Source organism: Neomonachus schauinslandi, chromosome 10 (genome assembly GCF_002201575.2).
Source record: "Neomonachus schauinslandi chromosome 10, ASM220157v2, whole genome shotgun sequence".
Taxonomy (NCBI): Eukaryota; Metazoa; Chordata; class Mammalia; order Carnivora; family Phocidae; genus Neomonachus; species Neomonachus schauinslandi.
The window spans coordinates 93354731-93367678 of NC_058412.1; the positions used below are offsets into that span (position 1 = coordinate 93354731).

Below are 12948 nucleotides of genomic sequence, written 5' to 3' on the forward strand. Positions count from 1 at the left end.
TAATAAGCAGGCAGTAGTAAGTCAAGTGTTTCCCTGAGTTCTGTGAGCCATTCTAACAAATTATCAACCCCTAAGGAGGGGGCTGTGGGAACCTGATTCATAGCCAGTCAGTTAGAAGTACAGGTGACAACCTGGGACTTATGACTGGCACCTGAAGTGGGGGCAGTTTTGGGGGCCTGAGCCCTTACCCTGCGAGATCCACACTAACTCCAGGTAGCATCAGCACTGAATCACAGGACACCCAGTTGGTATCTAGGGAGCTAAAAATTTGGTTGGTGTAAGCAAAACCCTACACATTTGGTGTCAGAAGTGTCAGAATTCGAGAAAACAAGTTATCTTCTAATGAGTAATTAGCCCATCTACACCTATTATTGGTAGTGATACAAATGAACAAAATTGAACTCTGTCATAGTCCACACTGATAGATATCTATGATTGAAATTCTTTATGATGTCCCTTCAATAATTCTGTATGTCATTCTTCCCTGCAAGGAAAGCATTTAAAATTTTAAAAGAGAGCAAGAAAGAATGCATAGTTCTGTAATTAACTAATCTTCTTGTGGTAATTATTGTGCAATATATATATACTTGTGTGTGTATATATGTGTATATATATATAAAATATATATGTATATATAATATATATCATATGTATGTATATACATATCATATATATATCAAATCGCTACATTGTAAACCTTAAACTTATACAATGTTATACAATTATATTTCACTAAAATTAGAAAAGAGAGAAAACTAAATTGTACATAAATAATTCCTCCTGTTAATTATAACTTGGGTTTTAAGCAAATTCTGGTTGACTGATTTGACTGCAGCTCCTGTTAGAAACCAGCTTTACTAGGTCCTACTCAAGTGTTCACGCTGTATTTCTTGAGACAACCATCCTGTACAGGAAGCAAAAGAACTCATCATCGGCATTTCCTAGTCCCAAGAATGCAGTAGCACCCCATAAATGTCAGTCAGAGAAAATGGTTAATATTTGAACTTACTGAAGCACAAAATTAAGCTACAACAATACTCAGTCTTTTATATGACACATAGAAAAATTAGGCATTAAAGTATTCTCAAATGTGTCTTCTAGTAGAAAGTCATTTGTTTTCAAACATGTGTTTGAAAAATAAATGTGAGACTCCCTTTGTTTTCTCCCTAATGCTGGAATACAAGAGGAATTCTTAAAAATTAATTTTTCCATGCGTACTCTTTTCTTTACAGCCCCCCACCCCCACCCCACAATGATACTAGCTGTATAGGCTGGATTTACACAGCTGTTTTATAAAGCCATCGACACTTTAATAAAAGTCCAAAATAAACATTTTAATTTTTTTCCCAAATAACAAGTGATTGTTTGTCTTGTTTGCACTCATGAACAAAGGCTGCGTAGCCACAGTTGTCTGGCTTCTCTGTAATTTTAGGCCCAAGACTCAGCAGACGCTGATTAACCAATCCATCTACCATATGTGCAGAAAGAGACGGCCAGCCTCACTCTCGGCAGGGAAAATTGGCATCCATCTTGGTTCACATGGAGATGTCCTTCTAATCTACAGCCACGCTGGCGCAACGAAACTTCGATGGCCTGAAATACCTTTTGCTGGCTTCACGGCGAGCTGCATGTGCATGATAAGAATGTATTATTTATAAGACCGCTGTTAGTAATGAGCTATTACACTAATGGCTCATTGTGTTTGGAATTTGATTTCAAATGGCATGGATCACACATTCTGATGAAAATGAGAAAAAACATGTTTTGCCATTAGGAACAAAGATGTAACGTTCTCCAATTCCACAACCTGTTATATTCCCGTCATTCATCCTTGGTTGTGACAATTCACAAAAGTTCACAATTATGAACTGCAACAGAGCAAGGACATATTGTGGAAATGTCTGCTTTTTCCTTTGAGTTTCTTTTAAATAACTATTCTGATTTGAGAAACACCATTCTGAAATATGAATTTGTGGGAGTATTCAAATTCAAATCTTTGTGTGTGTGTATGTTTTCTGGAAAAATAGATTCAGTGAACTTCCTTTACTTGAACAATGAAAAGGCATTGATTGTTGACTGCTATCTATCCTCTAGGCAACAGAGATAACTTTCCACCACAAAGTTCTGCTTATTGTTCTTGTTTTTCCTGTGAGGATATATATTAGGATACATAAAGCTCTGGATGCTAGAAATCCCTACATGCAGTGGCCTTGTCTTCAAACACAGGCGCATTTAGAGACATGTGTGCACTGTATCATTCCATTCGTGCTTCCTTCTAAAAAGCCCTACAGCCACTCATCCCTTTTGGGTGACCATACTCCATAATGAGGGTGCCCTTATTGTGACCACTGCCAGCTTTGATCCCCTCTGCCTCATGCCAACAGCAGGGCTGAGTTGGCAGGCTCTGCCCACCCGCAGGTCAGTGGTGCCTGTTCTGACCACTGCTGCCCATGCTGTAGATGATGCCAAAGCAGACGCTCTGCCCATCTGTCTCTAGGAGCCGCCCTTGGCCTCCAACCACCCTTCCCCAAAATCTCAGTTTGGAGTAAACACCAGATGTCAAGGTAAGCCAGGATAAAGTTATGAAAAGCAACTTGCGCAGCAAAGTGATGACTCAAAACTCCTCCAAAGTAGCTATCAAGCCAAAGAAAGCCTGCACAGTTAAAAACCTTTAACTAGTCAAGAGTTTCCTACTTGGCACAGGCATAGATCCCAGGCTTTCTATGTGCATGGCCTGTAACTACCATGGGCCTGTGTGGGAAGAGACAGATTTGATGCACTCTGTTCTGTGATCTCTGGTCAACTGCAGTCACCTGTAAGCATGGTGTGTTACCCGTAAATGCTTAATCAGCAACTGGGGTGGGGAAAACCCTGATTTAGCAATTTGCCAATCTCTGTGGTGTAAATATTCCCATTGTGGCCAATTTTAAGCTACCAATGTGATGTTACTGAATGGGGAGTTGGGAAGGGATGCCCAGTAGCCACTATTATATAGTATTTCCACTAGAGAGATGATAGACATAAATAATCTCAAGAGCGAAGATAATAATAAAATAATTAGGAAGTGATGAGTGTTGAGCATTAACTTTGTTTTCTAGTGTGACTGCACTGCAAGTTTATATAATTTAATTTTTAATAATGGCTGTGTTTAACAACCAGCTTGCAAAGTTCCTGAGGATTGAACACTTGGTTCTTGTGAGGCAGAATGAACTGGTTCCCGCATACCACTGTCTACAGGGCCAGCCAAAGAACGTCCAGGTGGTTGGTAGAAGGGTCCGGGAGGCAGGTGGGAGGGGAGTGACAGCACTGATCTTGAACATAAAAGGCTTAAGGCACCAGATACAGCTCAGTAGAAACTGGAGATGTGCTCCCAAATCCTGGACTGGCTTCCTCCCTGTTAAGGGGGTCCTGCTTCTGCCCTTCCATTTAAAGATTGAGGTCCACGGTCGCTTCTCCACAGAATGTGAAGCGTCTGGTGTCTAGGTAACATGGCCTCTCAGAAACTGGGCTGGACTCCATTTGCCTCTTTAGAGACACCGAAGGATCCTTGCAGGGTTGGGACTGCAATTTTCAGCCTGCAAATTTCCTCCAATGTTACATGCACTGAAAAATGTGTAACATGTGACTAGAGAGGAAAATACGTGGAGGTAGTCACTGCAGCTGCTCTTCATAAGCACTAACACAAGTGATTTGGGTTGAAACTGGCACCTTAAAAACAAAGAATTAAAAGCATTCTCCAGAGTGACATCAGCTTCATGGCGGCATAAAGATGTCCATCATTGTTGTCCCCGAGCTCAACAGCAAACATTCAGCATCCAGCCATGAACAAAAAGGCCTCTGAGGGAGCTGTGGCATCCAGTACCATATGCCAAGGGACCTGGAAGAGTTTTGCCAACTGTGCATGAGGAAATAGGCAGACACATCTCGGTCTTGACTATGAACCCTAAAGAGGACTGGGTCCAGCTTGTCTTGGCCATGGTCCAGAAGCCCTTGGAGAATATGGACTTAGATAATCATTTACAGAGGAGAGAGTCTTTGTAAAAAGTACAGTTTCCAGAGAAGTTCTAGGACTCCATTGGAGCAAAAAAAGTATGAGCTTGGATGCACTGAAGTGAATGAGAGGAACAGTCTGGCTTTACCCATCTCACCCACCCCCCAGTGAGGGACAGCTTAGGGCAAGATTTCTTGGCCCATGATTTATCCAATGGGGAAAAGGGAGAATGTGTGAGTGAGCACCCAGCTTCCCCACCTGTGAGGGATTCTTCCAAAGAGGTCCATTTCTTTTATACCTCATCCATAGTACTTAATTTGGAGCTCTATGACTTGGGGAGCAGAAAGAGTCTAGGAAAAGCAGCGAATAGTACTCTGGGAGGGCAATAAAGGGACCTGATTCCTAACTGCATTGTGGATTGCATCAGGAAGCCTGCCCACAAACTGCTGGGAATATCTTGCCCATGAAACCCTTCAACTGGCCCACAAGTACTCCCAGCAACCTGTGTGCCTTACCCACACATCATCCCACCCTGTGGCCAGCTCCTGTGCACACTCCCAACAAAACCATGAGCAGGCTTTAGCAGACAGTTAGTGAGGACTGCAGAAAATCAGTCTGAGCACCTACCCTTAGAGACACCAAAGGATCTTTGGGAAAATAAAAGAGGTTGTCTTTTTGAGCACATACCTTTAGGAAAATAAAAGAGGTTCTCAGCACTCGGCCTGGTGCTTTGTAAGATCCAGAGGATGCATATGAGCTTAAGAAGTCTGCCACAAGGGCGCCTGGGTGGCTCAGTTGTTAAGCATCTGCCTTCAGCTCAGGTCCTGGTCCCAGGGTCCTGGGATCGAGCCCCATGTTGGGCTCCCTGCTCAGCAGGAAGCCTGCTTCTCCCTCTCCCAGTCCCCCTGCTTGTGTTCCCTCTCTCGCTGTGTCTCTCTCTGTCAAATAAATAAATAAAATCTTAAAAAAAAGAAGTCTGCCACAAAAGGGAGCAAGAAAGGTGGAGCAGATTTATCCATAGAAGGTCTGAGAACCCCTCAGGATCTCTAGCAGGGCTGACAGAGGTATGTCTCTCTGAAGAAAGTAAAGACTGGAGGGGTAACTGCTACTTCAGATGTGAAGACAGTAATGAAAAACTCCAAGAAACATGAGAAAATCAAGGAAATGACATCAGCAAAAGATCACAATAATTTTCCTGTAACTAAACCCAAAGACATGGAGATCTCTAACTTACCAGATAAAGAATTCAAGATAGCAGGGGCGCCTGGGTGGCTCAGTCAGTTAAGCGCCTGACTCTTGACTTCAGCTCAGGTCATGATCTCAGGGTTGTGAGATCAAGCCCCATGTTGGGCTCCACGCTGGGCATGGGGCCTGCTTGGGGTTCTCTCTCTCCCTCTCTCTCTGCCCCTCCCCCACCATTCACGTTCTCTCTCTCTTTCAAAAAAAGAAAAGAAATACCCAACTCTTCAGCTTTAAGAAAACACATAGGCTCAAAGTGAAGAGAAGGAAAAAGATACTCCATGCAAGTAGAAACCAAAAAAGACTTTAAGCCAAAAACAGAAACAAGAGACAAAGAAGGTCATTATATCAATGATAAAGGGGTCAATTTGTCAAGAAGATATAACCATCATAAATATATATAAACTCAATATCAGACCACCTAAATATATCAAGCAAATACTAAAAGATATGAAGGGAGAAATAGACAATACAGTAATAGTAGGGGACTTCAATGCCCCTACTTTCAACAATGGATAGAACATCCAAGATAGAAAATCTACAAGGAAATGTTGGACTTGAACTTTACTTTAGACCAATGGACCTAACAGACATGCACAGAACATACTATCCAATGGCAGTAGACTATACATTCTTCTCCAGCATACATAGAACATTCTCCAGGATGGATCATATATTAGGCCACAAAACAAGTCTTAGCAAATTTAAGAAGACTGAAATCATACCAAGTATCTTTTCTGACCATATGTTATAAAACTAAAAATCAGTAACAGCAGGGAACCTGGACAATTCACAAATATATGGAAAAAAAAAAAAATTCCTGAACAACCATGGAGTTGTTCCAAAGAAGAAATCAAAAAGGAAATAAAAAATATCTTCAAACAAACAGAAATGGAAAGACAAAATACCAAAACCTATGGGATGTTGAGAAAGCAGTTCTACAATTCAAACATATGGGAGGGGGGAGAAAAGGAGAGAGGGAAACAAACCATAAGAGACTCTTAATGATAGAGAACAAACTGAGGGTTGATGGAGGGAGGTGGGTGGGGGATGGGCTAGATGGGTGATGGGTATTAAGAAGGGCACTTGTGATGAGCACTGGGTGTTGTATGTAAGTGAGGAACCACTGAATTCTGTCCTGAAACCAATATTTCACTTTTGTTAACTAAAATTCAAATAAAAATTTAAAAAAAGAAAAAGAAAAAGCAGTTCTAGGAGGTAAATTTATAGCAATAAATGCCTACATCAGGGAAAAAAATATCTCAAATAAACAAATTTACATTTCAAGGAACTTGGAAAAGGAGATCAAATTAAGCCCAAAGTTAGCAGAAGGTAGGAAATACAAAGATGAGAGCAGAAATAAATGAAATAGAAAAACAGTACAAAAAGTTCAATGAAACTAAGAGTTGATTTTTGAAAAGATAAACAAAATTGACAAAAAGAGGACTCAAAATCAGAAATGAAAAAGGAGACTTTACATCTGGTAACACAGAAATACAAAGGATCATAAGCGAATACCATGAACAGTTGTATGGCAACAAATTGAACAACCTAGGATAAATGGATAAATTTCTAAAAACACACAACCTACCTAGACTGAAACTTGAAGAAATAGAGAATATGAACAGATGAATAACAAGTAAAGAGAATGAATCAGCAATCAACCTCCTGCCAAAGAAAAGCCCCAGACTAGATGGTTTCACCGGTAAATTCTACCAAACATTTAAAGAATTGACACCTATCCTTCTCAAACTCTTCCAAAAAATTGAATATTTTATGAGGCCAGCATTACTCTGATACAGAATGGGAAAAAGTATTTGTAAACCATATACTGGAATATTAGATAGGGGGTTCATATCCAAAATGCATAAAGAACTCCTACAACTCAACAGGGAAAAAAAGATCCAATTTAAAAATGGGCAGAGAATCTGAATAGACATTTTTTCCAAAGAATACATACAAATGATCAACAGCTACATGAAAAGATGCTCAACTTCACTAATCATTAGGAGATGAAAATCAAAACCACAATGAGATATTTCCTTACATCTATTAGAATAGCTATCATCACAAAGACAAGAGATAACAATGCACTGGCAAGAATATGGAGAAAAAGTAACCCTTATGGGGCCCCTGGCTGGCTCAGTTGGTAGAGCATGCAACACTTAATCTCGAGGGTTGTGAGTTCAAGCCCCATGTTGGGTGTAGAGATTACTTAAAAACAAAATCTTTTTTAAAAAAAAGTAACCCTCATGTGCTGTTCATAGGAATGTAATTTGCTATATAGCCAGTATGGAAAACAGTATGGAGGTTTCTCAAAATATTAAAAATAGAACTGCCATATGACCTAGCAATACTACTTTTGGTTGTATATCCAAAAGAAACAAAAACAGGATCTCGAACAGATATTTGCACTCCCATGTTCACGCTATTCATAATAGCCAACATATGGAAACAATCTAAGTGTCCTTCAACAGATGAATTAATTAAAAATGTGGTATATATGCATACAATAGAATATTATATGAGAAAAGAAGGAAATCCTGCCATTTGCAACAACATGGATGGTCCATGATGGCATTATGCTAAGCAAAATAAGTCAGAGAAAGGCAAATATTATATGATATCACTTATATGTGGAATCTAAAAAAGAACACATAGAAATAGTAAAATTATGGTTACCAGGGATTGGGAGGCGTGTGAAAGGGGGGGGGGGATGTTGGTCAAAGGGCACAAACTTCCAGTTGTAAGATGAATAGGTTCTTGGGATCTAATATAGAGCATGGTGATTTTAGTTAACAATATTGTATTAGATACTCGAAAGTTGCTAAAAGAATGGATCTTAAACATTCTCACCACAAAAATGGTACTGGTAATTACGTGATGTGATGCAGGTGTTAGCTAATGCTATGGTGGAATCATTTTACAATATATAAATGTATCAAATCAACATGGTGTACACCTTAAACTTACACAATCATATATGTCAGTTACATCCCAATAAAGCTGGAACAAATAAAAGCCTTCTCTAAAAAACAAAGGCCATTTTGGTCATTAAAAGGCCTGACTGGGGTCTTCATCAATCATCACTTCTCAGTAGTTTTGTCTCATCATGTAAAGACATAGTTTTCAAAATGGTGCTGCTGGGCCCAAATATTCCTTGACTCTTCCTTTATTCATTAGCCTGAAGCTATAGGCCGAATGAACATATATGAAAATCCTTAAAGGAGAATGCAAAACCTAAATATGAAAAAATAAAAATAACCCTTTCAATGGAGAAGAAACAAATATTATGGACTAGGACCTCAGAATCTAATTTTTAGGGCCAGTTCTCACCTTCAGAAACTAATGCCTTTATCTCTCTCAGGCCATCCTGTCCTTCACCAGATATGGTTTCGTTTTCCATCATACATCTACAGAAAAATGTTTCACCACTTGGACTGCACACTGGAACGATATGGGAGCATTTTAGAAATGCTGATTATGTCCCACCCTGAAAGACTGATCTACTTGGTCTAAGTATATCCTAGCATCAGGATTTTTAATTGAGATATAATACAATTACCATAAAAATAAACCTTTAAAGAATATACAATTCAGTAGCTTTTAGTATATTCACAAAGATACACACCTTGAACCACTAATTCCAAAACATTTTCGTCCCCTGGCCCCCCCCCATAAAAAACCGCCATACCCTTTATTAGTTGTTCCCCATCTACCTCTTTCTCCAGCCACTGATCTATTTTCTGTTTCTACGGACTTGCTCTTTCTAGGCTTTCATATAAATGGGATCATACAATACGCGGTCTTTGAGGTCTGGATGCTTTCACCTGGCATAATGTTTTCAAGGTTCAAACATGTTGTAGCATGCATAATCCTTCATTCCCTTTTATCTCCTAATAATATTCCATTGTATGGCTATACCACCTTTTGTTTATTCATTCATCAGCAGATGGACATGTGGGTTATTTCCACTTTTTGGCTATTAGGAATAATGCTGCTATGAATGTTTATGTACGTGTTTCTATGTGGACATGTATTTTCAATTTAGGAGTGCAACTGCTGGGTTAAATGTTAATTCTATGTTTCACTTTTTGAGAAAATTCCAGATTGTTTTCTAAAGTGGCTATGCCATATTATAATCCCACCAGCAGTCTATGAGGGTTTCACTTTCTCTACATCCTCACCAACACTTGTTATCGTCCCTCTCTTTTATTATAACAATCCTAGCAAGTGCGAAGTGGTATCTCATTGTGGTGTATTTCCCTGAGGACTAATGGTGTTGTATTTCCCTGAGGACTAATGGTGTTGAGCACCATTTCATGAGCTTATTGGCCATTTGTGTATCTTTTTTGGAGAAATGTCTATTCAATCCTTTGTCCACATTTTATTTAGATGATTTTTCTCTTTATTGCTATATGAGTTCATTATATATTCTGGATACAAGTTCATTGGCATGGGGATAGTCTAAAAGTCTCCCAAGTGGGTCTCATACAAACTGAGCTTGAGAACTGCTGATGTAGAACCAAGTCTCAAACAGATCATGTTATCAGAATAAAAGAACTTTTGATTCCAAGTTTCCCAAGAAAAGTAATATTCTTTAAATAGCTCTTACAGTTTTGTCAAATAGAGAAATCAGCGTATGAAGAATCCCTGAACAATCATCCTAGAATGCTGAATTCCCACCTTTGAAAGCTTTTCAATAAACTGGCACAATGCAAAGGTCAAATATCCACTTGAAAAAAAAAAAAAAACTAATTTGTGGTCATCTTTGCCTGAACCTTGGGATTCTATGAATGAAGTATTCAGGTATAGGGCTGGGTACCCAAGGGTTCTATCCATGTTTGTTGATTATTATGATATGCAAAAGGCAACACAGAAATTCATTCAAAATAAGATTATCTTGTTGTCAAAAACAATCTTCAGTCCAAGCTTATATAAACCTCTTTTAAAGGCCTTTACAGAAATTGCCCTCTATATTTCTCATGTGATGCAAAGAGAACATCTTAGCTCACATTTGAATTGCTTTCTTTTCTTGATTCTTAAAACCATCAACAAAAGGCCGACCTTGTGAGGTCCCTATACACAAGTCAACAACAAGTCATTTGGAGGAGAGCTTCAAGCCTTTAAAATGGAGTACACAAATCTGGTTCCTGAACCAGCAGCATCAATATCACCCAGGAACTAGTGAAAAATGCACATTCTTAGGCCCATCCCAGACTTACAAGATCACACTGTGCTGGGTCCCAGGAATCTGTGTTCTAATCACCCCAAGAAGTCATTTCAATGTATGCTCAAGTTTGAGTCCTTACTACTTTAAAATATTTTCCTCACATTTCTCATACACACATAAAGCAGATGCCATTGGTCACGGCCCTATCCTACCTAAAGCTGAATAGTCACCATACATTCCCTAATTACCCTAAGGCACTAAAAGTCCCAATTTTTTTTTCAGTCAGACAATTTCTCCATACCACTGAGCAGAGGCTGTGAATATTCCTAGTTCAGCATTTTCAACCCTTAAGAATGCCCAAAGCGTCCGATGGAGTAGGACATGAGATAGAATTCCATCATGATATTTTTCAGGAAGGCCAATTTCAGCACACTGAAACCAGCACAAAGGTCTAAAGATACCTCAACACACTTACATTTAGCTATCAGAACTGGGATCGAATCCTCATTATCAAATCATGTGGAGACAAATGCAGAGAAGGAAGCCATAGGTAGCTAAAACTCTGTAAGGGAACAGTGTCCCTCTGTGAATGCCTCTGGGGGCAGGGCAAGGATGAGAGACAGTCTCAAGAGTTGCAGAGTTGCCCACAGTGGCTGCCCAAGGTGCCGGGTCAGCCTGCTCCCTGCTTTGAGCTGAGACACACCAAATCTAGCCAGCTCGCCAGCTCTCTTCTGTGTCTCTTCTCCCTGCATTCCCTTGGGTGTAGGTAGACCACAGGATCTACAGCTGTCAAACCAGAGGGGGTGGGTTCCATCTTTCTTTATTGCCATCCCTACCTCCCATCTCAGTAGAGCCTATCGGGATGGATGGTGTGGAATCAGGACACTCATGAAGCATGTTCTGAGTCAGCGGTCAAGACTGACATGCTCATGGGGCCAGGCTGGTTTAAAGTGGGAAAGATGGCCAGCGGAGGGCCATGAACCCCCAGGACACAGTAGGAATGGTGATGTGCTCAAGGGCACCTGCACTGCCTATAGCAGCAGCTGTTCCATAGCTCCGATTCACTGGGGCCCGACAGCAGGCCTTCTGATACTTCCGGAGAAACTAGAAATTCCAGTTGTTATATACACTTTCCTAATTTTGAAATGCTAGCCACTAATACAACAAAATTTAATCATCTATGACCTAAATCAAATCATGAGAAAACAACGGACAAATCCAAATTGAGACACGCTGCACAAAATAACTGACCTGTGCTCTTCAAAACGGTCATTGTCATGAAAAACAAAGACAGACCGGGGAGTTGTTCCGATTACAGGAGACTGAAGACACAGGACACCTGAGTGCAACAGATGATGTGGATTTACTTCTGCTATCAAGGACTGCCAATACAATCAGAATAAGGTCTGTAGATCAGATAATAGGGCTGTAGGAATCATAACTGCTCTGCCTGATCACTGTACTGCAGTTACATCAGAGAACATTCTTGTTTTTAGGAAATATACACTGAAGTATTTAGCAGTAAAGGGGTCGTGACATCCACAACTTATTCTTAAATGGTTCAGAAAAATATATAAATAAATAGTTCTAAAATAATACATATATGTATATTTATATTATGATATAAATACATTTATGTTACAATATAATATAAGTAATATAAATATATATGCTTATATATAAAAATAGGGAGAAAAAGCAAGCAAAGAGAATGATAAAGCTAATGTGGTAAAATGTTACCATTTAGGAAATTTCAGTGCCTAAAAGTTTTCTCTAAGTGTGAAATTTTGTTAAAACAAAAAGTTAAAAAGAATTATTTTCCAAGTCAAACAAAATCCATGTGCCAGCAGGATGCTGGTCTGTGATCTCTGGCCTCTGGGATCTTGGGTTCTCAGAAATCCACCCAGACGCCCTCAAGAATCTCTCCCTTTCACCCTAACTTCCATCCCTACCTTCAGGGGCAGGGCAAAGAGTCCACAGCAGGCTGGTATCTGGAAGCACCTCACAAAAACCTACAAACCTAAAGCCAGGTCACGCTGGGAAGGAGGGTGATGTCACCGCTCCGAAGCGGGCCTGACACACCACCTGGAAGGGCCTCAGGAAGCAGGGAGGGGATAGCAGCTCTGGGGGAGCTGGGCAAAAACCAGGAGCAATATCACTTATTTCTTTCATTTCTCTCACTAAGCGCATCCCCAGGCAGACTAATCACCAACCTCGCACACGACAGCATGATTCTCTTCGTCTTGGGCCTCTATTAGTTCAGCCAGGAAGTACTCGCCATAAGTTTCCTTCAGGAGCGTATCGTAGCGCATAAATATCGGCATGAGATCATCATGATCTTCCACCCTGTTTAATGCAAAGGCTTCATTAACTTCGGTGTTCGTTCCTTCAGTGGAGCACCTACTATGTGCCAGAGCCTGTTCTAAATGTCAGGGACACAGCAGTACGCTCATGACGTGAACTTGCATTCAAATAGGAGAAACAGAATGACAATATAACAAATACATTACTTCAAACATTTCAAATAGTGGTAAGTGCTCTGAGA

General features: G+C 40.1%; 1 protein-coding gene across 1 annotated transcript in view; it reads right to left on the minus strand.

Moving 5' to 3' along the window:
• Positions 1–12948, minus strand: part of CFAP61 (cilia and flagella associated protein 61) — a 290863-nt gene that overhangs the window by 243560 nt on the left and 34355 nt on the right. The window contains exon 6 of the mRNA XM_044918685.1: positions 12617–12749. Within this exon, the coding sequence (XP_044774620.1) occupies positions 12617–12749 (133 nt within the window). The remainder of the gene's footprint in view (positions 1–12616; positions 12750–12948) is intronic.